Source organism: Rana temporaria, chromosome 7, assembly GCF_905171775.1.
Source record: "Rana temporaria chromosome 7, aRanTem1.1, whole genome shotgun sequence".
In the NCBI taxonomy this organism is placed as follows: Eukaryota; Metazoa; Chordata; class Amphibia; order Anura; family Ranidae; genus Rana; species Rana temporaria.
Genome location: NC_053495.1, coordinates 69,569,915 through 69,595,038, shown reverse-complemented (window position 1 = coordinate 69,595,038; position 25,124 = coordinate 69,569,915). Strand labels below are relative to the sequence as shown.

Genomic DNA, 25,124 nt, shown 5'->3' with positions numbered 1-25,124 from the left:
TCTGGAAGGAATTTAGGCTTAGGGAGACGGTGTGCTCTGTCAACGATTATTTCAGTAGAGGCTGTGTCAGGTAGCAAAGCAGCGATGAAGTCTTGTACATAATGGCGCAGTTCTGCTGGGGCTACAGTTTCTTCCACACCTCTTAGCTTTATATTATTTCGTCTCGATCTGTCTTCTAAATCAGCTAATTTCTCTCTCATAGCTTGCATCTCAGTTTCTGTGTCATTGTGGGCATCAACCAGCTCGTTATGGGCAGTAGTGAAGTCCCCCATCTTGTCCTCCACGTGGCAAACCCTGTCCCCTATTGCAGACACATCTCTTTTCAGTTGATTTACACAGAGCAGCATGTCCTTATGTAGGGAGCCCCTTAATGTAATTAACATGTCTCTCATGGTCGTATCGCTGAGGGGCTGTCCAGTGGTGGGGAACTCTGTTAACTGTTCAATAAAGGCATTTGTGCTGTCCTGTGAGTTGCACCCGTCCCCCAGCTCACCTGCATACGTGTGGGATGTTGATCGTCTCTGTGCCGACTTCTGCGGGCTATTTATAGGCGATGTGCCTGGCGTTGAACCTCCTGTGGCCTCATGGGGTGGGTAGGCGCCTTGTCCGTACTGTGGCGATGCACCGTTGCTTCCGTTGCGGCGCGGGCCGAACCGCGAGTCCGAGGCCTCGGCGCCATCTTGCGGCCTAGGTGTGCTCGCCGTCGGATAGAAATCCGTCAGTTTCTTTGGCACCTTTTCGGTTTTACGTTTGCCCATAGTGGCGCAGGGATGTCCGGGTGGCTAGTCAGGCGGTGTGGAGCCCTGGGTCGCCGTTAGTAGTCGGTGGATGGAGCTGGATTTCTCGGGTCTCTGGAGCTCTGTCTCTACACGCCCATCCGCCTCGGCTGCAGGCCACGCCCCTCGGACGTACGTCCCTTTTTCATCCGCAAACGGATGGATGAAAAAGCGGACATACAGGTCCGCACGTCTGAAAGGGGCCATACAGTTTGTATGGCTGAAATCGCATCGCACAGAAATTGCATTTGATCTGAACAGCAATGCGGTGCAAATCACAGGAATGCAGAGTGTACAGTAATGGGTAGTACGTGCAGATTATTATTATTATTTTTTTCAAAAGGTTTTTTGGGACCAGTGGATTTTTATTTTTTACAATTTAATTTTTTTTATTTTTTTTTTACAATTTATTTTTGTACTATTGATGGGAGGGTGGGGTTTTATTTTTTAAATATTTTTTCACAGTGCTTTTGGGAAAGGGGGTGGGGGGATGGGGCAGTGGTTGGGGTCAGTAGGGGCAATGGTCGGTGGTAGTGGTCGGTGGGTTCGGTGTCGGTGGTCTTGGGGCTCTGATTGATTTAATGGATTTATACTGCGCCAAACACTGGCCCGTCAGGGCAGTGTCTAAGCACATGAAGCATAGCTAGAGATAGGCAAATCTAATCAGGGAGTGGAAGAGATGGAAAGAAAATAAGAGGAAGACAGAAAAAACTAAGGAACAGATCGACAGGGAACAGCGGGGAGAACTTGCATAACTCGGCCTGCTTTTTCTCAAAAAGCCAAGTTTTTAGCTTTTTACGAAAGGCCATAATAGAACGGAGTGACCGAATGGAAGCAGGGAGACTAATCCATAGAGCCGTGGCTCTCATGGAAAAGCATCTGCCCCCAAAGGTAAGCAAACGGGCAGATGGACAAATGACAAGACCAGCTGTTAATGATCTGAGTGCTCATGCAGGGGCATATCGCGTTATCAAAGAATTCAAATATTGCGGGCCCGTCCCATGATAAGCACGATAGGCAAGACAAAGAGCCTTAAACTCAACGCGATCTACCACAGTGAGCCAGTGCAGTGATCACAGGGTAGAGGTAATATGTTCCAGCCTGTTTAGGATGGAGATTAGTTTGGCGGCCTGGTTCTGGACGAGCTGGATTTTCTTCAGCCACTTTAGAGGCATACCCAGGTACACAATGTTGAAGTCAATCCGAGGACTTTCCGGTGGTTCTGAGAAAACAGATTGTTGACCTTTCTCAGACACCTGATGTAATACAGTGCACTGCGGATACATTGATTGACTTGGGGTATCCAATTCAGATTACAGTCAAAGATTGTCCCCAGGACACAGACTTGATTCACCGGAACCGGACAGGGCCCAAGGCTCGCGGGCCAATTCCCCAAAAAGACAGCTGGATCAGTACGTCCAGAGATGAGAATTTCTGTCTTTTTAGCATTTAGACTAAGGGATCCATCCACTCACTGTTTGATGTCCAATAGGCAGGAAGCGAGCTGCAGACCAGGAGCAGGGTCGGATAGGCTGTCGACGACCAACTGGACATCGTCTGCGTACAGCCGATTAAACACTGCATGGGTGTCCAGCAGACTCGCAAGCGGCCGAAGGTACACATTAAATAGCCATGGTGACAGAGCCGAGCCCTGAGGCACCCCACAACTCAGGGTGCTGATGGCAGATAGAAAAGGACCTGTTTTGACCTGAAAGGTCCTGTGAGTGAGGATGTCTGAAAGCCAGTGTAAAGCAGAGCCGTTAATGTGAAACTCGTCTGGGAGCCTAACAATCAACATAGTGTGGTCTACAGTGTCAAAGGCCGTGGAGAGGTTAAGGAGCACCAGGGCAGCCGCCCCCCCCCCCGCGTCCCTGACCCCGAGCAACTTCTTTCTGGTAGAAAGGACCGTGAGCTCGATCCCACGGCCCGGACGAAATCCGGACTGTGAGTCGTGAAACAGACCCTTAGTCTCTCTCAATAATTTTGTATTCCACCAGTTTGGCCAGGAAACCTATAGCGGAAATGGGTCTGTAGTTGGAAAGACAGCCAGGGTCCAAGTTGGGCTTTTTTAAAACTGGTGTAATAATGGCGTTCTTCAAGCGAGCGAGAAACACGCCGTGAGTTAGGTAAAGATCTGGACCGTGTCGGTATGGGGGCGGGGGGCAGTTGTGGTGTCGGATGTTTTATTTTTTCAATTTTTTTTTTTTTTTTTTTTTTTTTTTTTTTTTACAATTTTTAATTTCTTTTTTTAATTTATTTATTTATCAGCCCTGTTGGGGGTGTTGGTGACATGCCAGGGGTCTAAACAGAGACCCCTGACATCCCACATTTGAGACAGAGAAAGGGACAGAGGACATTCATTCCCCAGTCCTTTCTCTGCATTGAAGATGAATGGAGGGAAGACAGCAGCTCCCCTCCATTCATAAACTGAAGCAGAGTAACACACAGGTTACTCTGCTCAGTTATCACAGGGCACACAGCGCTCGGTAACGAACGCTCTGTGTCCCGTTCAGAAAAGAGAGGGGCTGGTAACTGACATACCAGCCCCCTGTCTCCGCTCTCAATCCTGACAGATCCCCCCCCTCGCAGCCCGCGGGAGAGGAGAGAGAAGCCGGCGACGGCTGCAGTGGACGAGGTGGACACACGGAGCAGGATGAGGGGGGGCAGAGGATGAAGACATGGCGTGGGGGGGAGGGGGGTGGACACACGGATCAGGACGAGAGGGGGTGGGTGTGTGGACACACGGAGGGGGACGACATCGGGGGTGGAGGAGAACAGGGTGCTAGAGGAGAAGTAAGACACTCAGGGATGATCGGTGCGACGGGGACAGCTGTGAGCACTGATTCCCGAGAAGCAGATGATGAAAAGCCATGCAGGGGGGGTCGGTGCTCACAGCTGTCCCGTTGCATCGATCATCCCCGACTGTCATGGGACTTCAATGTGTATTTATTTAAATGACAGGGGGCCGTGAGCGCGCTCTATTACCCAGAACCCGCTCTGCCTGTCCTGTGCACACTCTGGCCAAGGGGAGTGTAGAGGTGGACGGGGAGTCTGCTGACATCATCACTCCGCCCACCGAGCGCCGAAGGAGGCATGTACATCCTTATAGATCAGCACTATGGCAGTACTTTAGAATTGATGAGAGTGGGTTTACTTCCCCTTTAACATTTACAGTGCTTAGTTCAGCATAGCATTAAAGTAAAACGTATTAACGATAATACTCACAGCTTTAACGTCCTTTAAATACAGTGCAAGTCAGTGGTCCTCAGGTCTCAAAATCTGCTGGGTCACGTACTGATGCTCATAAGGTGGCATATGGAAGTAGTATAGGTAGGGCTTCAAGGAATTAACATCCTACATTTCTTTGATACTGAGATATTCTTTATATTGAAGCATACATAGTATACTCAATACATCTGTATGTTTGAGGCAGGTCACATCTCCACACTTGAGCGACGCATCAATGCTCACAAGGATCACCCAACAAAATGTGGAGAAGCACAGATCTGGTATAGAAAAAAAAAAAATATATATATATATATACCGTATTTGCCGGCGTATAAGGCGACTGGGCGTATAAGACGACCCTCTATTTTTCAAGTGAAAACATAGCTTTTAGGCTATACTCACCGTATAAGACTACCCTCTTCCAAGGCAACACCATTTAAAAAAAACATGTATTCCACCACATATTCACCATTGACCTAAATGTAGACACATGGGCATACTTTACATCCGCCACAGTCACCTGTGCCACCATTGCAGCCTCTGCTCACCTGTGCCCCCGTAGCAGCCTCTGCTCACCTGTGCCCCCGTAGCAGCCTCTGCTCACCTGTGCCCCCGTTGCAGCCTCTGCTCACCTGTGCCCCCGTTGCAGCCTCTGCTCACCTGTGCCCCCGTTGCAGCCTCTGCTCACCTGTGCAGAGGATCATCACGAGGAAGAGAAAAGCTGCGGGATTGCAGAGCAGATAGTCGGCTGTTACAGCAGAGTTTACATTATAAATGCCTCCGCTCCACTCGTGGTTACACACAGCCCCGCCTCCTCACCTTGCGCCTGTAAGATTAACAGAATGCCAGTCCAATGCTGGGACATGTTCTGTCTATCTTACAGGCACGGGGTCAGGAGGTGGCATGTGTGTAACCACGAGCGGAGCAGAGGCATTTATAATGTAAACTCTGTTGTAACAGCCAACTATCCTCTCTGTAATCCCAAGGCTTTTCACTTCCTCCATGCTCTATTCCCCTGAAATGCTACGTGCAGCATTTTAAACCTGGCGTATAAGACGGCCCCTGATTTTTGGGCGTTTTTTTTTTAAAAATGTAAAAGGTCATCTTATACGCCAGAAAATACAGTATGTACAGTCCCTGACAAAAGTCTTGTCGCTAGTGTGCAAATTGACCTGAAGTGCCGCTAAAATATATTTCTAATCAAGATTTGAAATGGGTCATTTTAATCCCAACAGCTTTTGTAATGTTTCAGTGCAAAACGAAACTGGCAAAAAGTGTTCTAATATTCACAGCTTGGTAAAGCCCATTGAGTCAATTTTTGCCAGGACATAAGTGTTGTTGCCTTGTTATATGAGCTTCACCTGTGACTAATAATGGATCAATTAGGTCTCAGGTGTGTATAAAAAGAACACCAGTACACTAGACACTCTCAACTGCAACTAGACCTCTGCAAACATGCCTAAGATTCACCCGGAGACTAAAGTGTTGATCATCAAGAGGCTGAAGACCAGATCCACTGCTGATGTGACAGACACCTTCAATGTGTCTCAGCGCCAAGTTCAGAGGATAAAAAAAAGATTTGAAGAGACTGGAGACGTTTTGGACAAGGCCAGGTCAGGCCGACCCCGCAAGACAACTGCTCGAGAGGACCGTTTGTTGGCTCGAAAATCCAAGGCCAGCCCATTTTCCACTGCAGCAGAGCTCCACAAGACCTGGTCACCTGAAGTCCCTGTGTCAACCAGAACAGTTTGTCTGATTCTGTCTCAAAATGGCCTCCATGGTCGAATCAGTGCCCATAAGCCAGCACTAAACAAAAAACAGTTGAAAAACCGTGTGGCATTTGCTAAAAGGATGGACTCTGGAAAAGTGGCAGAAGGTCGATTTTTCAGATGAATTTTCTGTTGAATTACACCACAGTCGCCGCAAATATTGCAGGAGACCTACTGGAACCTGCATTGAGCCGAGATTTACCCAGAAAACAGTGACGTTTGGTGGAGGCAAAATCATGGTCTGGGGTTACATGCAGTATGGGGGTGTGCAAGGGATCTGCAGGGTGGAAGGCAACATCAATAGTCTAAAATACCAAGAAATCTTAGCTACCTCTTATATTCCCAACCATAAAAAAGGCCAAATTTTGCAGCAGGGTGGTGCTCCATCGCATACTTCCATCTCCACATCAAAGTTCCTTAAAGTGGAGTTCCACCCATAAATATAACATTACATCAGTAGTTTTAAAAAAAATGTCATTAGTCCTTTACAAAAAATTTTTTTTTTTTTTTTAGATGCCTTCAAAGTGTTGTTGCTAGGCAGAATAGTTAATCTTCCCACTTCCTGCACCTAGGTGCTTAATGCTTCCTAACCTACACCGCACAGACTCCTGGGAATGTAGTGGGTGTAACTTTCCAGGAGTCTGTGCACTCCCCAGTCTCAAAAAATCATGTGACTTGGACAGCACAGGTGCTGAAACCTGATCTGACACTGCTTGTGCAGCACTGAGCATGTGTGAGATCTGCAAGGCTGAAATCCAGGAAGTCATACAGTCTGGCTTCATGATGCCCACACTTAAGATGGCCCTAGTCAATTTCTATTTTATAAAGTGTCTAAATGCTGTAACAACCTAACAAAACGGACCTTGGTTTACAGACTAACTTTACTAGAATAAATTAAGCGTGTGTATTACAGGGGTATTTATATTTAAAAAGTGAAATTGTGGCCGGAACTCCGCTTTAAGGCGAAGAAGATCAAGATGCTCCAGGATTGGCCAGCCCAGTCACCAGACATGAACATCATTGAGCATATGTGGTGTAGGATGAAAGAGGAAGCATGGAAGACGAAACCAAAGAATATTGATGAACTCTGGGAGGCATGCAAGACTGTTTTCTTTGCTATTCCTGATGACTTCATCAATAAATTGTATGAATCCTTGCCAAATCGCATGGATGCTGTCCTTCAAGCTCATGGAAGTCATACAAGATATTAAATTTGGATCTCACAGCACCACTACTTAATTTGCTGACATATTTTTGGATTTTCAGTAAAGTTGTTCAATTTCTGTATAGGCGACAAAACTTTTGTCTTGCCAAAATTTGACCTTTCTGTCTTGATTAAATGATAAATCTTTTTTCAGTAAAACTAATTTCAGTGCATTAATCATTTGGGAGGGCTTTAGCTTTTCATATGAGCTATTTCTAACACCAATTGATTAATTAAAAGTCAGGTTAGTAGCAGGAGTTTCTACAAAATAGAGAAGCGACAAGACTTTTGTCGGGGACTGTATATATGTATAAGGATGGATCCTGGGCATATCAGTGTCTACTAATGCTATGTATTAGGCAACATTTTAGAAGACTAGATTGCAGTACATAGAAGGTTAAGAATAAATGTCTTATTCAAGAGTAGGAGGAAGAAGGGCATACCTAATGCATCCTCATTGAAAGAAAGTCTCTTACCTAATGCAGCATCCCCCATGTGTTTCATCAGTCAAATGAATGGTGTAGCGAACATAAGATGGTATCGTGAGAACAAAAGGTCTAATATTTTCATCTATTAGTCACGACAGATTTCCAGTGCAAAAAAATTGGAATAGAAGGCTTGGACTTTTTAGGCACAGCCCGGTAGGTAGTAAATATTTATAAAAGTTTATTAGACATATAGAACATACATTAAAAATATCCACCTTTGATAAATCAGTACAAAAAACAGTTATACAATTCATACTGTACAAAGCCACTGGAAAGCTGTGTGAATACTTAGACATGAGACACAATCTAATATAACATATGGCAGGGCTCAAAATTTCAAGTCCTGAGCCACTAGCCAGGCCTCAAGAGTTACTCGCCACCAGTTGCCCCACCTAATTCATACACTGCCCTGCGCCTAATTGCACCCGTAAACACGCCCTCGTAGATAATCTCATGGAATGACAATGTTTTATGCAGAATCAAGTTACAAAATTAAATATTACCAACAACAACTTTAACAAAATGGGACAGGGCACTGGGGGCAGACCAGAGGGACAGGGCACTGGGGGCAGACCAGAGGGACAGGGCACTGGGGGCAGACCAGAGGGACAGGGCACTAGAAATGGGTCTCTTCCCCATTCTCTTGTTGTCTCCTCTGCAACTCCCATCCATCCTCTCTCTCTCTCTCCAATTCATCTCATCAGGAGCCTGTGTGTGCGGCTCCATGCTTGCATGTCCCCACTTCCCTTTTGTATTCAGGCCGGCAGAGAGGAGAGGAGCTGCAGCACAGCGGGAGGGAGTACAATCCAGCGCTGAGATCCACACAACTGCACAGCCATTGACACCATAGCACAGCGCACACTGACAGCGCACAGCACACATTGAGACCAGTCTGTTCACAGTGCTCAGGCTAAACTTACAATAGAGCACAAGGAGAAGAAAACTGCACAAACTAGAAGGCTGCCGCTCTCATGTCAGGGCAACTTTCAGTGAGCGCTGCACCGGAGTGGTAATTTTTGCAATCCTCCACCTCACTCATTACTTTCTGCTCTCCAGCTACATTGGTCGGGGCCTGGGGGAGGGGGGCAGGCTCAGAGAGGTCATAATGTTAGGTCCCATGGCTTAATGAGAATTGTAAGGAGAGCACCTGTGTACTGCTCTGTTTGTGCGCGGCTCAACAGACTACTTTTCCTGAGCATGCACCTTTCCTCTTCGGCCGCCAATCTCATCGGGACTCTTAAGTGTAGGCACTGATTGGTGGGAGATTGGTCATGCAGCCCTGTCATCACTCGCCCCCAGCTTAAATCCACTCGCCAAATGCTAGTAGGTGAGTGGAAATTTTGAGGGCTGACATATGGTATATTGTATGTGCGGTTTAAAACCCAATTAACCCCTATCTAAGGACTGATTGTTCTTTGATCCTCTACCGAGGCATTCATTCAGTGTTTGTTTGGTCCACATGGACTGCTTCTGTTCATTGAACAGTCCCTGTTTCGCTTATGTGAATCACTTTAGTGCTCTACATTGCCTGATCTCCTAGACACATTACGCTGTCAGGATCATTTTAATAATCCCTACTAACCGCCTACACTCTTAGCCTTCTGCACTTTAATTGGGTTTTAAACCGCACGTAAAATATCCCATATGTTATATTAGTCTCTTTTTTGATGCTCCTGAAGAAGTGCAAGGCGCGCTACATGTAGAGCCTAGGACACAATATTCTTCACAATCTGCTACTCAGCCTTATATCTGGATGCCTTATGATCATGGAATGATTGCTTCTCATTTCTAAGTATTCACACAGTATTCCAGTGGCTTTGTACAGTATGAATTGTATAACTGTTTTGTACTGACTTTTCAAATGTGGATATTTTTAATGTAGCGCGGCCGGACCACAACTCCCACAGCACTAGTAAAAAAATATAAAAATGCCATAAATCTATCCCCTATTTTGTAGACGCTATAACTTTTGTGTAAACCAATCAATATATGCCTATTGCGATTTTTTTTGTTAAAAAAAAAAAAAATGTAGAAGAATACATATTGGCCTAAACTGATGAATACATTTTTTTTTAAAATAATTTTACTTTGGATATGCATTATAATTTTTTTTTTTTTCAAAACTGTATTTTTTTTATAGCGTTAACAATTAAAACTGCAGAGGTGATCAAATACCACTTAAAGAAAGCTTTATTTGTGGGGGAAAAAGGATGTAAATTTTGTCAGAGGCTTGGTGATGCACCGCCCATGAAGCACTCACTGCCCTGGTAGAGTGTGCTCTAACTTGAAAAGGCGGAGCCCTTCTTTTCAAACCATAAGCCTGAATTATAACCTAACAAATCCACTTTGAAATAGTCGATTTCAACGCTGCCTGACCTTTCCTGGGCCCTTCTGGCAGCACAAAGCATCAATTTTCCATATCTGAGCTGTCTCCTTCAGATAGAGCCTAACAGCTCTCACCACACCAAAGAAGCTTGCTTGTTCCCCCAGTGGGAACCAGAGGAACCCTCCCAGCAGCGACAGCGGGGACATGGGGGGCCAAGCTCAGTGCTCAGTTGATTCGATTCCACGTTCTGAGCGTATAATTCATCAGAGGCTTCTGACAACCCCCTGTGTTCCCTTGAAAGCCACGGGGCATATGACATGTTCCTCCCTGCAATGTATTTCTCCAAGGTCACCCATAATTTAGACCGGTCATGAAGCGCCAATTCAGGATCAATGGTCAATGGCCTGGTAGTACCTTTGCAAATCTGGGACATCCAAACTCCCGCAGCGCGTAGGGCGCTGTAGAACCTTCTTAGCTATTTGTGGTTTCCGTGGGTTCCATATGAAATTAGTGAGCATGTTGGACACTTGTGCAAAAAAGGTCTTGGGTAGGGGTATATGGAGCATTTGCATATAGAACAATATCCTTGGGAGGACGTTCATTTTTATTATGTTGACCCTTCTTAACGAAGTGTAGACTGTTTTCATCCAGTGGTGTAAATCTTGTCAGACTGCAGTTAAAGGGGTGGTTCACCCTAAAAACAACTTTTTTTTTATTACACTGCCCCCCCACATTACAATACGATTAAGGCTATTAATTTTTTTTTATGCTGTACATACCTTTGTACAGCATATTCACCCTTGGCATCCGGCTTGCGAGTCCCGCGGGAGTGGGCGTTCCTAACATGTCTGTGATTGACGTTTGACCAAAAACGAGCTCCCCCTGTTGCGTAAGCCGCGTCACGGTTGGTGAAAGGAGCCGAACGGCGAGTCGGCGCTATACTGCGCATGCGCATCGCCGTTTGGCTCCTTTCGCCAATCGTGACGCGGCTTACGCGACGGGGGGGAGCTCGTTTTTGGTCAAACGTCAATCACAGACATGTTAGGAACGCCCACTCCCGCGGGACTCGCAAGCCGGATGCCAAGGGTGAATATGCTGTACAAAGGTATGTACAGCATAAAAAAAAATTAATAGCCTTAATCGTATTGTAATGTGGGGGGGGGCAGTGTAATAAAAAAAAGTCGTTTTTAGGGTGAACCACCCCTTTAATAACCTGGTTTGTTGCGTATAACGTGTCAAAACTATCTGTTGTATACCCAAGTAGCATAGGGAGATCTTAGTCCATGTGAAAGGGAATGCGTCTTTTAAGCTGTTTATCATGGACGGAGATAGTTGTATGGGCAGGATTTTGGATTTATTATAGTTAATCTTAAAATTTTAGAGCGTCCCAAAGCATTGAAGTTCCCGCATCAGGACTGGCAGCGAGATCAGGGGATTTGACAAGTGAAACAACACGTCGTCCACGTAGGCCGAAAAGTTTGTGTTCTACTGTGCCCACTGTCAGGCCCTTGATATCGGTATTCGCTCTCACTCTGCGCAGTAGTCCCATTGGACAGTGATTTAATGGTGGATTCAATCTCCTCAGTAGTGATAGTGGTTTCTAAGTCAGATTGTTGGTCTTCAGTCAGGAGTGGCAGCCCATTCATGGATAGGTATTCGTGAATTTTTGTCAGTCTGGCTATTTTAGCATCTGGGGTCATGTTGGCATCTAAGCTGTAAAGATCGGCGTAGTAATCTCTGAACCCCGCAGCTATCTTGGAGGACTGATGCATCAGTTCCCCCATGGAGGTAGCGGAGCTTATATATTTGCATATGGGCCTGTTTCACTTGCAAGGCTCTCTCCAGCATGCAGCCACACTTGTTACCATGTTCGTAGTATTTATGTGATAGGTACCTTAGTTGTCTCCGTGCCTGAAATTCTAGTAAACGCGAGAATAGTTTCTTAAGCTCTGTTCCCATAGGGCCTCGGGGTCCCCCCTGATTTGTGTTTGAGTTCTGCCCGCTGAAGTGCGGAAAAGACTGTGGTAGTCTGCCTGTCGTTCCCTTTTTAATTTGGTGCCAAGGGCGATGAGCTCTCCCCATATCACTGGTTTGTGACATTCCCAGATCATGCCCTCTCTGAGGTCTTCAGCTGTGTTTTCCCGAAAATAGTTATATAATGTGTCTAAGATCTTTGTCTCGAACACCGGGTCATCCAACAGATTTTTGTTGAGTCGCCAAGTCCAGGGAGCCCGTGGGTAGGGTGATGGTGAACGGAGCGTGGTCCAAAATTGTATTGTTTCCGATGGACGAGCTCTATAGAAGCTCCAAAGTGGGGCAGCCTACTTAAAGCAGGTCTATATGTCGTGTACTAGTAGTAACTAGTCTCTGTCCGAAGGGTGGAGGACCCTCCAGCTATCGACTAAACCTGTGGTTTGGAGTGACTGACAGAAATGCCTAAGGAAGGCATGTGAGTGTGTAGGTCGGCTGTGTGAGGTGTCCAAGGAAGGGTCGGGGCTCACATTAAAGTCGCCCCCCCAAAATCAGGGACCCCTCCCTGAACCCCTCTAAACACTCCATAGTTGCGTCAAGGAAGGTCAGTTGACTCAAATTAGGGGCATAGATATTGGCAAAGGTGTATTTTGCACCCGCAATGTACTCTTTCAGAAAACGTAGCTTCCCAGAGGGTCAAACAGATCACCCGTGTGCTGGAAGGGGCCGTTTTTGTGGATGACCACTGCAGTACCTTTGGACATGGGCATCCACTCCATAGGGCAAGGGGGGTTGTTTCCCCCCCCTGGAATCGCCAGGGAGAGCCAGGAGCAGGCCCTGGGGCTGATTTAAGCAGTGACTGCAGCGCTTCCCTCCCCTCTAGTTGTCCCTTATTTAGAGTGCCTGTCCCTCTTCTGGAATCAAATCCATTTGTCCCTCATTCCAAAAGATTCCTCTTTTAGACCTGAAATAAATATACTGTCAATATAGTGTAGTGTTTCAGTCAAAGGAAAGGGGTGCTGTGTAATGTAAAGGGGTCCAGTGGTGCAGGGTGTTGTGTAATGTAAAGGGGTCCAGTGGTGCAGGGTGTTGTGTAATGTAAAGGGGTCCAGTGATGCAGGGTTCTGTGTAATGTAAAGGGGCCCAGAGGTGCAGGGTGCTGTGTAATGTAGAGGGGTCCAGTGATGCAGGGTGCTGTGTAATGTGAAAGGTTCCAGAGCTGTGAGGTGCTGTATAATGTAAAGGGGTCCAGAGCTGTGAGGTGCTGTGTAATGTAAAGGGGTCCAGAGGTGCAGTTGTGGAGAGGGGGTACACAGTAGTGACAGAGATATTGAAAGATGCAGGGGGCACAGTGGGGTGTTTTTCCATTTTAACATGGGGGGGGCGCTTTTAACCCCTGCTAGCGGTCGAAGAAAGGGTAAAATGCAACTGTGTATCGCCGCTGCCAAAGCGCCCCCCTCTAAAAAAAAAATTCAGCGGACGCCCATGCCTCTGGATTTGCTAACCGGGGAGGTGCTGATGTACCACTGGCTATATAGGTGAGTGGGCAATTTAGGTATAGATTCAATAGAAAAATTATGCTCCATCGGAAAACACTTAAAACATTAAAACACGTAATTGCGGTACTATATGGGATATTAACAGACTTAGAGACGCAGGGAACACTGAAATGCGTAGAAAAGTGGAGACAAGACATTGGGAAAAACCTAGAGGACTCACAAATGATAGGTGCAGTGTTCAACTATGCTACTGACATTACCATAATTGAGACAAATTATAAATGCATGGTTCGCTGGCATCTGACCCCGGAGAGAATGAATAAAATTCACCCAAATAACTCTGCGCTGTGTTGGAGGGAATGTAATCAATTAGGAACCACAATGCATGTTTGGTGGGACTGCCCGAGAATACAAGAGTACTGGAAAGAAGTCCTAAAATATATAGAAGAAATTACAGGTGAAAAGATCCTACGACATCCCTTGACCTGTTTGTTCCATGGAACGGAGAGGTCAAAAAAACAGTATGGATCGACTTTGGTACCGGTGTTGCTGAATGCAGCAAAGAGCTTAATCCCAAAAAACCTGGCTACACCCACAGAGGCCATCCATAAAAGAATGGATACACCGAGTTGATTATATATCAGAAATGTAATATCTGGGATGAGGAGAAATGGGAGGTGAGACTAGAAGCAGAACAGTCTGGGAGAAATGGAAAGCTTTCAAAACGTCAGAAAAATTCACACAGGCAATGATAGAAATAGACAGGTGAGACCTAGGTATAAACAGAAATTAAACCTAAACAGCGACCAACAGAACCAAAGGGAGGTGGGGGGGGGGGGTTAGGACTTGGGGGGAACAAAAGACGAAAGAAGAGTAGTAACTCAGGGACGGGACTTTCTCTATGTAACGAGGGGCATAACTAATCATGTACATTCAAAAGTGATTGTTCTTGGTATATAGCTGAAAGAAAAGAAACATACAAAAAAAAAAAAAAACAATAATATAAAATAAGAAAAAAGAGGTAAATAAATTGATAAACCACATGTGATGCGAGACCACAGAGGAGACGTGAAGGGCGGAGTTACCGTGAGCATGTCTCGCTGTCCTGCTTCCTGGTTGAGTCTGATGTGGGGGGAAAAAAAAAGATTGGTGAGTGAAGTGTGTCTCCTGCAGGAAGACTACCTGTGCTTTTAGCTTTTTCAATTCCCACCATAGTTTTCTAAGTTTACAGAGGGAGCAGAGACCACGAACATTGAGGCATGGTGTAGGGAGCTGATGGCGGTCCCATCAATAAAAACAATGACAAAGTGAACCATCATAAAGAACCTAACAATGGTTCAGAAGAACTGCAGGCTGGGCCTGGAGAGCCCCCTATCTCAGGGGGCCCACCTGGCCCAGACCTGTCATCCCAAATGGGATCAATACCCGTATGTGGGTGGCCTACTGGGGGGTGGTGGGCTGACATGAAAGAGGGTCGGAGGGGAAGGTCCACTCTGCTCCCACCTCACAGGAGCCTTCTTGAGACACCGGGTGTCAGAGGGAGGCCCAGGGCGGTTGCAGGAACGTGAATGAGTCCGGGAGAAGAGCTAAAGCATGACAAGTTTGCTTTCAGGGCGGAGCCATTGCAGGCTCTCCAAACTCCCATTCAAATCTAAGTCAGGGCATGGGTACAGGGACACAAGGTTTACATCAAGTCCCTGTTCCCCAGGTGGGATTGGCAACATGATCTGTCCCAATGTTGGGAGATGGGGTAAAGCTTGAGGTCCGGGCAGGGCCATCAGTCTCTTGGCACAGATGGTCTTCGGAAAACATCCACATCTTGGCAGTGGCGGCTGCATCTACGGCTGCGGTGTTGCAGCATCTGCATCCAGGGTTGGGAGAGTCTGACAACTGGGAACCTCGTCAACTCTGGGTCTCCACACCAGTCCGGAAAGTCCACCTTGTCCAGCCCAAGGGCTGAGAGTAAGTGGGGGGAAGATCATCTCTGGTACGTAGTGTAACCGAACGGCCCTCCTTGGTCACCTGTAGGTAAAAGGGAAAGCCCCAGTGATATGGGATGCCTTCTTCTTGGAGGGCCACTAACACGGGCTTTAAGGCCCGACGCTGCATGAGGGTGTGCCTAGAGATGTCCTGATAGAAGCAGAGGTGGGCGCCATCAAAGTAAAAAAATGGCTTGTTGCACATTTTCTGCATGATCTGCTCTTTGAGGGTGTATTTTTGCAGTTTGCATATGATGTCTCTTGGGTTATCAGCGTCCTGAGAAGGGGGCCTCAGGGCTCGTTGGGCTCAATTTCAATGGGTGCTGTGTCTTGGAGCGCCAGGATTTCCCGGAATATCCCTTGTAGTAAGGGGATGATATTTTTGGGGGCTGTAGCTTCAGGCAATCCACGAATTTGGATATTCGCCTGCCTGCTACGGTTTTCAAAATCATCAAGTTATGACAGCAATGGTTCCCGCTTTTGATCCTGGGCTGCACATCTCATCTTCAAGGCTAATATGAAGGGGAGATTCTTATCCAGTCTTTGTTCTAGTGTCTCTACCCATGTGCCCAGGTGTGTAGTGTCGTCCTTGAGCTGGGCAATATCTTCCTTAAATGCTTTATCCACCTTATCTGTGAACCTCTTTGTCCTCTCTAGTAGGGAGGGACCATTTGTGCCTCTTAATGTCCCCCTTGCCCATGAGGTCCGCAATATCAGATCCCTTAGCCCAGGAAGAAGTGGGGCCAGGGGTGCAGAGTCGCTCACCAATCCGGGTGATGGCTGCGGGGACCTGGCAGGCTGTGCAGGCTGCTTCTGTGTAGCCGTGTGTTGCTTTGTGGCTTTGCTGGCCGTCGCCATCTTGGATTTTCCCTGGGCCTTGCTGCGGGTCCCGGGAAAATACAAATCCAACTGCCCCTGTCTCGATTTGTCCGCACCCGGGTTGTGGGTTGTGTTCCGCCGCCTCTGACATGTCCTGAGCCGTTTTAGGGCTCAGGATCGCCGGTAAACTGCTGCTGGAGCTGCGGTGGTAGTGGAGCGCAGACCAAACACGTCCTCACTGCTCCATGTCCAGGACACGCTGCTTGACAGTATTTATTTAATGAATCAAAGAGCAAATGTTTAGTTTATTAAAACTCAAACAGGTTTAATGCATCACTATAGAAACCTGCCCTAAATTCTATCTTTGTGGACAGTTTTGTAAAGCAGATAGGATCCTGATTTAAACTTTATTCTGCAATGAGAGATACTGATATATTCTGTTTTGTTTTTTAAAGGCTGCCAGTCGAGAAGTAGAAAGAGACTTTGACTCTGTGTATTCTCGCCTTGTTCTCTGCAAGACATACAGGTAACATTTGGGGTTGGGGGGTTGTTTTATTATATTACTGTATATCATAGCTTTTGTATATAACAGAATAAATGTATAGTGGTTTTGTAAACTTTGTGTTTTATTATGGTCAGGACCGTAATAATAGCAGAACTAGAATGACATGCCAGAGATGAGTACAAAACTAAAGTGACTCATCCCTTATCAGATGGCTGAATTACAAGTTTCAGTTAAACTGAGCTGCAAAGCAAGCTATTAATTTGCTCTTTAGATAAACCATAGTGTGCTGGGAATTGTTTGCCTTGTATTATAAAAATGTTATTTGTAAAACCAAGATTTCATATGCTATATAGTAAAAAATGTATATTATAAACCGTTACTATATAGTTAATATATAGTTACTGTGTGTGTTTGCTTGCTGCTACCAATTTTCATATCCCTGTACATTGTGTTCGCATTAGAAACACATCTCGAACACATCTCAAAGTTTTTTTTAATTTATATATACTCATTGCTCACACCACCAGCTGTGGAAGGAAGTTCCCATCTTTGCCTGTGTTTAATCTACAACTTCCATGATGTTGCACATGTGATCAGTTATGGCACCAGCCATTGGATGGTTTGACAGTTTGCTTGAGAGCAAAACCAATGGGAGTGTTACATTTGCGGCACGTGCAGGAAATGAAACTGTTTTATGGATGGGTTTACTTCTGCTTTAAGATTGATCCACTTCCCGTCTAACTTATTGTGTGGCTGCATGTCTACATTAGAGGCCATATATTAAACAGTTTCCTCCCAATACTAGAGTCACCATTTTAACCACTTAAGGACCGCTGCACGACGATATACGTCGGCAGAATGGCATGGCTGGGCACATCAACGTATATGTACGTTGCTCTTTAAGCCCAGCCGTGGGGTCGCGGGCGCGCTCCCGCGACCCGAAGCTCCGTGACCGCGGGACCCGCGGACCCGTTCGCCCGCTGGAGTCCCTGCAATCGGTCCCCGTAGCTGAAGAACGGGGAGAACTGTATGTAAACACAGCTTCCCCGTTCTTCACTGTCATCGATCATGTGATCCCTTTTATAGGGGGACACAATCGATGACGTCACATTTACAGCCACACCCCCCTACAGTTGTAAACACACTTCAGGTCACACATAACCCCATCAGCGCCCCCTGTGGTTAACTCCCAAACTGCAACTGTCATTTCCACAGTAAATAATGCATTTTAAATGCATTTTTTGCTGTGAAAATGACAATGGTCCCAAAATTGTCAAGTGTCCGCCATAATGTCGCAGTCACGAAAAAAATCGCTAATCGCCGCCATCAGTAGTAAAAAAATAAAATAAAAATGCAATAAAACTATCCCCTATTTTGTAAACGCTATAAATTTTGCACAAACCAACCGATAAACGCTTATCGGTTGAAGAATACGTATCGGCCTAAACTGAGGAAAAAAAAGTAAAAAAATATTGCATTTTTTTCAAAATTGTCGCTCTATTTTTGTTTATAGTGCAAAAAATAGCTGCATTTTGGTCCGGGGCTTAAGTGGTTAAAGATTTTTTTTATTGTGATCATATCCCCTCTTAAGTGTCATCTCCAGGGAGAATAAGGCCCCATGTCCTTTTTAGAGACCTAAGATTAAAAAGTTTCCTCCCAATGCTAGAGTCGCCATTCAAAGATTTGTATATCAGTATCATATGCTCTCTTGGGCGTTACTTCTGGGGGGAACACGCTCAACTTTTGTAGCTGTTACTCATAACTGCGGTCCTCCAGCCCCATAATTAGCTTTGTTGCCCTTCTTTGGACTTTCTCCAGTTCAAGCACACCCTTCCTGACGATAGGTGGCCAAAACTGGAACACATACGCCAGCGTGGTAGAATTATATATTTATCTCTTGACTTAATACTCTTTTAATGTGTGCTAATAGTCTGCTGGCCTAGCTTGTTGCAGCTTGGTAATGCATGCTTTGCTGAGTCTGTGATATATTGGGACCCCCCACATCCTTTTTCATCATTGATTGTGCCAAAGGTTTTCCCCCTAGAGAGTAATTTTCATTCAGATTTTTAGCTCCCAAGTGCATTACAAACAACTATAATTATATGTCAGCCCTCACCCTTGGAGATCACTGCAATCGCTTCACCGCTTTTGATGCTTTACTCCCACATGCACATACGGCCATGGCCAAAAGTTTTGAGAATGACACAAATATATAATTTTTTACAAAGTCTGCTGTTAGTGTTTTTAGATCTTTTTGTCAGATGTTACTATGGGTATACTGAAGTATGATTACAAGCATTTCATAAGTGTCACCTTTTTTTTTATTTTTCATAACATAAAGTATGTGCAAATTGCCATCATAAAAACTGAGGCAGCAGACTTTGTGAAAGTTCTTTTTTGTGTAATTTTCAAATCTTTTGGCCACAGCTGTAAACAGAACACTTGTAGTCTTAGGCCCTTTTCACACTACAAAATAAATCCGTTTTAATAATCCGTTTTAAAATCCGTCAGATAATATTAAAAAACGGAAGTTATACGTCCTTTATAAAATATCATTAAAGTCTATGGGATTTTTTTATGTTCCGTAAAGATCCGTAATAGTCCGTTATAACATACGGACGTTAGTTATAACGGAATATGTGACGGGTCTTGCACTATTTTTTGTCAATTTTTTGTCCGTTGCAAGTAACGGATATATTAACGTCCGTTATATTTTAACATTGAAGTCTATGGCACATGGACGTTAGTAAATGTCTCCGTAAATGTCCGTTATGTTAACGGACGTTAATTTTACTGAGCATGGATATTCAGGGGAACCCCGCTGTCAATTTAAAACAAAAATGACGTGCGGTTCCCGGTAAATATCCATAACCAGACCCTTCAGGTCTGGTATGGATATTCAGGGGAACCCCGCCGTCAATTTAAAACAAAAGTGACGTGCGGTTCCCGGTAAATATCCATAACCAGACCCTTCAGGTCTGGTATGGATATTCAGGGGAACCCCGCCGTTAATTTAAAACAAAAATGACGTGCGGTTCCCCCTAAATATCCATAACCAGACCCATTATCCGAGCACGTTGACCTGGCCGGCCGCAGAAAAGAGGGGGGGACAGAGTGCGGCCCCCCCTCTCTCCTGAACCGCACCAGGCCACATGCCCTCAACATGGGGAGGATGTCCCCATGTTGATGGGGACAAGGGTCTCATCCCCACAACCCTTGCCCGGTGGTTGTGGGGGTCTGCGGGCGGGAGGTTTATCAGAATCTGGAAGACCCCTTTAACAAAGGGGACCCCCAGATCCTGACCCCCCCTGTGTGAAATGGTAATGGGGTACACTGTACCTCTACCATTTCACGAAGGAAGTAAAAAGTATTGTAAAAAAAACACACTGACACAAAAGAATAAAGTCCTTTATTAAAAAAAAAAAAAAAAAACTCCAGCGCTGAAAAATCCACTCGTTCCCGGCTTCCTGCGTTGTCCTGATCCAGCGACGGGTGCGGGTGATCTCCCGCGATGAGAAGATCCAGCGTCGGGTGATCTCCGCTCCGGCGATGTGAAGATCCATCCATCCGGCGCAGCAGCATCCCGGACCTCCTCTCACCGCTGGGCACAGCCCAGCGAATGAGCGGCTGAAGCTGTGACATTTCTTATATAGAGGAGGCAGAGCCACCCGTCACGTGACCCTGCCCCCTCTGACATACCTCTGCTACATCACTGGGGAAGACCAAGAAGAGGAAAGGTCTTTCCTCTTCTTGGTCTTCCCCAGTGACGTAGCAGAGGTACGTCAGAGGGGGCAGGGTCACGTGACGGGTGGCTCTGCCTCCTCTATATAAGAAATGTCACAGCTTCAGCCGCTCATTCGCTGGGCTGTGCCCAGCGGTGAGAGGAGGTCCGGGATGCTGCTGCGCCGGATGGATGGATCTTCACATCGCCGGAGCGGAGATCACCCGACGCTGGATCTTCTCATCGCGGGAGATCACCCGCACCCGTCGCTGGATCAGGACAACGCAGGAAGCCGGGAACGAGTGGATTTTTCAGCGCTGGAGTGTTTTTTTTTTTTTTTTTTTTAATAAAGGACTTTATTCTTTTGTGTCAGTGTGTTTTTTTTACAATACTTTTTACTTCCTTCGTGAAATGGTAGAGGTACAGTGTACCCCATTACCATTTCACACAGGGGGGGGTCAGGATCTGGGGGTCCCCTTTGTTAAAGGGGTCTTCCAGATTCTGATAAACCTCCCGCCCGCATACCCCCACAACCACCGGGCAAGGGTTGTGGGGATGAGACCCTTGTCCCCATCAACATGGGGACATCCTCCCCATGTTGAGGGCATGTGGCCTGGTGCGGTTCAGGAGAGAGGGGGGGCCGCACTCTGTCCCCCCCTCTTTTCTGCGGCCGGCCAGGTCAACGTGCTCGGATAATGGGTCTGGTTATGGATATTTAGGGGGAACCGCACCTCATTTTTGTTTTAAATTGACGGCGGGGTTCCCCTGAATATCCATACCAGACCTGAAGGGTCTGGTTATGGATATTTAGGGGGAACCGCACGTCATTTTTGTTTTAAATTGACGGCGGGGTTCCCCTGAATATCCATACGACTTCTGGAGCTGGACTTCAAGAAAGGGTGAAATGTTTTTTATTAACGGACGTTAGAAAGGAATGATATAACGGATCTATACGGATATATACGGATAAACATTATCCGTTTTCAATAAAGGAAGAATGGTAAAATATTTATCCGTATGTATCCATTATTAAATCCGTTAATAAACGTCCGTTAATAGGTGTAATACGGATATTATAAAACGGACATACAGTCCATAGTGTGAAAGAAGCCTTAGGGATCACCCCTCCTATCTTTTACACAGCTGTTCACTCAGATTACTATACTCTCAAAATAGCAATAGCACCAATAGCTTTAGCAATCACCTCTCATGTTGCACAAAGTATTGGGTATTCTGATTGTCCAGATACTATCCCCACAAAAACATGTAGGTTTAACAATCATTTCTACTGCTCTCTGATTTCAGTGGCCAGATACAAAAAACAGCCCCTGGCTGTATGCTTAAATGCAAAGAATACCTATTTTTTTCTAGTCCTTGTATATGCGCTTTTTTTTTCAGTACATGTGGCTGCTGTCATTCAGTTGCAGAAATAGTCACCATTCAAACATGGGACCATAAAAGAGAAGAAAGTTTATCTCCCAGTTTCAGTCACTGAGAGGAGAGACATAGGCATGCTGAAACAGAGATCTGCAAACTACAAATTGAAACTGTGAGATTAACTTTTTTTTATGGTTCCATGTTTGAATGGTAACTTACATATGAAAGCCATCGGCTCCGCTGTATCCCTATAGGAGGCTCATAAGGCCACTATTGGGGGTCATTTCCACATTACCACCTTCAGAAAGTGGGCTATGGAAAAGCAGGTACGGGAGCTGACCTCTCTCTTGGCTCAGGCCGACGTGGCCTGGAAGGCACAGCCACTACCTTGGCCACTGAACTTGGCCTCCTTGCTTCTGAGCAGGCCGAAAATGCCTTACGCTGGGCCAGTAATGAATTCTGTATGAGCCTGGGCCCATGATGTCCAGGCAACTCAATTCAGTGAGCCTCGCACACACAAACCTGTCCAGCTGCGTTCCAGACCCGATAAACATCACGGCAGAGTTTGCAACCTTTTTGCCCTCCCTTTATGGGAAACTGAATCCGTTTGATTTGGAGCGCACAGAGAACTTTTTTTCAGCATCTGCTTCTCCCTCTTTTATCTACAGAGGCCTGTGACACTTTCGGGCATCTCTGAGGTTGAAATTGCTCAGGCCATTAAGTCGCTAAAGCCTTCCAAGGCCCCTGGCCTAGATGGGGTATTTGGGACTTTATTACAAGAAATTTGCTACCCTCCTGACCCCCCATCTTGCTGCATATTTTAATTAATTTAGACAGGGTTCTTGGCCCTCCTTGGAGTCCCTCAAAGCTCATATTGCTTTTCATATTGGAATTGCTGATTCCTAAAACATCCAATGAGGCCCCTGAGCTGCAGGCGTCCAGACCCATCTCTCTATTGAATGTGAATCTGAAGATTTTGGAGACGGTTCTGAGCACCCATGTCAAAAAATACCCCAAGCTCTCATACACATACTCCTAAAGCTCAGATGGGCTTCTTTCAGGGTAGGAAGGCAGGGGGACAGTATTCGCAGGGTTATTCATCTGATCCACATTTTACATCACTGCAAGATACCTGGCTTCATATTGTCCCCTGGCAGATACAAGGCGTTCGATTCGCTTTCCTGGAATTATCTAGAAATTGTGCTGGGGAGTCGGCTTCCTTTCCTGCATTAAAGCTCTATACTAATCCCCTTTCAGCTTCTGTTAAGTACAAAGGTTTCTTTTCCTCATGTTTCCCGTCCAGGGCTTTCCACTGTCACCAGCACTTTTTATTCTTGCATTGGAACCCTTGGCCATTGCTCTTCTTGACAATCCCGACATATCTGGCGTTCCTTAAGTGTGCACCCATTATAAGGCAAATTTTTATGCGGACTATGCCCTTCTGCTCCTAACAAATCCTCTTATCACTCTTCCCAGCTTACAAGCAACATTGGATCACTAATCGGCTATTTTGGGACTCTGTATAAATCTTTCCAAGACCACATCGCTTAATATTGCCCACCCTGACGACCTGGTCAAGCATTTACAGATACAATTCCCTTATTTCTGGGCGCCTGATTCCATAGATTACTTGGGGGATTAAAGTGGAGTTTCCATCCCAATTTTTTTTTTCCATTATTGTGTTTATTAGACCTAAAAAAGTAAAAAAAAATGTTGTTTTTACTCATCTGGAAATGTCTGTTGCTATGTGGTCCCACGAAATTTGCCTTTTGAAATCACCTAGGATTCTGACATCATCTCCCTCTAATGCTCATGGGAAATGTGTGTCATAATTTCCCAGGATGCAGTGCGCTGTCCAATTATCACTCCCCATCCAAAGCTTCCAGGAAGTAAGTGCTTGTAGGCTTCACAATTCCCACAAGCAAAATGACAAAGGTGTGGACATAGTTTATAAACTATCTTTTTTGAATATCTATGCGGACCGGCGGCGGATTGTAAAATAGTAAATGACCGGATTTATATTATAAAAACGCATGATGAAAGGACATACATTTAAAAATGCTAATTGTGGTTGGAACTCCGCTTCAAACTCTTAAGACACCTTGTTCTCAGCCAACAACTATCTCTTGCTGCGCTCCTTGACCTCTCTTCTTCATTCTTGGCAGTTCCCCTCCCTCTCTTGGATTGGCCAAATCCATGCAGTCAAAATTACAATCCTCAATTTCTTTTGGGTTTTGATTATACATGTCCCCTCCTTCTTTCTACGTCTTTTTACAGAACTGAATCTTTCAGTTTATCTGGGCTCATAAACGCCACAGAGTCCCCAGATCAACACTCTATAGCCATAGATAGCAAGGTGGCCTGAGAGCCCCTAATATGGTCAAATATATGGCAGCCCTGATTTCTCAATTATCCATGTTACATGCCATCTTTGACATTCTGCTGTGGGTGCTCTTGGAACTACCTAATTCCTCCCCAATTTATTTGCAGGCATTGCTTTGGCTTCCTCATAAATTACATCCTCTGAAGCTGTGCCCTCTTAAGCTTCATAGCTTGAAGCTGTGTGGGTTTGGTTTAATATTCAGGAAATTTGATGTCCCTTTTCTTGCCTATTTTACCAATCATTAATAACCTCCTTTTCCCACCAGGGTTAGAATAGCCTTGTTCCTTTTCCTGGTGGACCTCCCATGGCTTTACCGGAGTGCGTCATTGTCTCACCATGCACTCGTTTCCAACTTGGGAGGTCCTCTGGGAGATGATCCCACAGCAGGAACCCTTCCATTATTTGTAATTGCAACATTAGATTTCCTCTCTTCTCGACGTACCTCCACTTTTCCTTTTCACAAGACGTCTTTTGAGCATACCAGTCTACACTCCCTGGGGTCCCCTGGCCTTATTTTGTCACTTTTCACCTCTCTTAATGGTACACCGTCTGTATATCCAAAAGTTTGCCATTTTGTACAACAAAGCTAATATTTCATTGGCAGTAAGGGAGCCTTCTGGTATACACTCAATGGCTGTTACGGATAGTTTGCTAATGTCCTTCCCTCAGCGCCTGTTTTGCCTTTTATTTTCATTAAGACAGTGCCTCGAAAAAGTATTTTGCACATTTTGTCGTGTTACAACCAAAACTGTAAATGTATATTATTGGGATTTTATGTGATAGACCAACACAAAGTGGCACATAATTGTGAAGTGGAAGGAAAATTATGATTTTCAATTTGTTTTACAAATATCTGAAAAGTGTGACGTGCATTTTTATTCACCCCCTGAGTCAGTACTTTGTAGAACCACCTTTCACTGCAATTACAGCTGCAAGTCTTTTTGGGTATGTCTCTACCAGCTTTGCACATCTAGAGAGTGATATTTTTGCCCATTCTTCTTTGCAAAATGGCAAAAAGTTCTGCCAGATTGGAGAGCCTATGAACAGCAATTTTCAAGTCTTGCCACAGATGCTCTATT

The 25,124-nt window shown here is 45.5% G+C and overlaps 1 protein-coding gene across 6 annotated transcripts in view; it reads left to right on the top strand.

Moving 5' to 3' along the window:
* The window catches only part of SGSM3 (small G protein signaling modulator 3), a 439,637-nt gene that overhangs the window by 321,358 nt on the left and 93,155 nt on the right, over positions 1-25,124 (top strand). For all 6 annotated transcript variants that reach the window (XM_040359570.1, XM_040359574.1, XM_040359572.1 and 3 more), the window contains one exon: positions 16,515-16,585. In XM_040359570.1, coding sequence (XP_040215504.1) covers positions 16,515-16,585 — 71 coding nt within the window. The remainder of the gene's footprint in view (positions 1-16,514; positions 16,586-25,124) is intronic.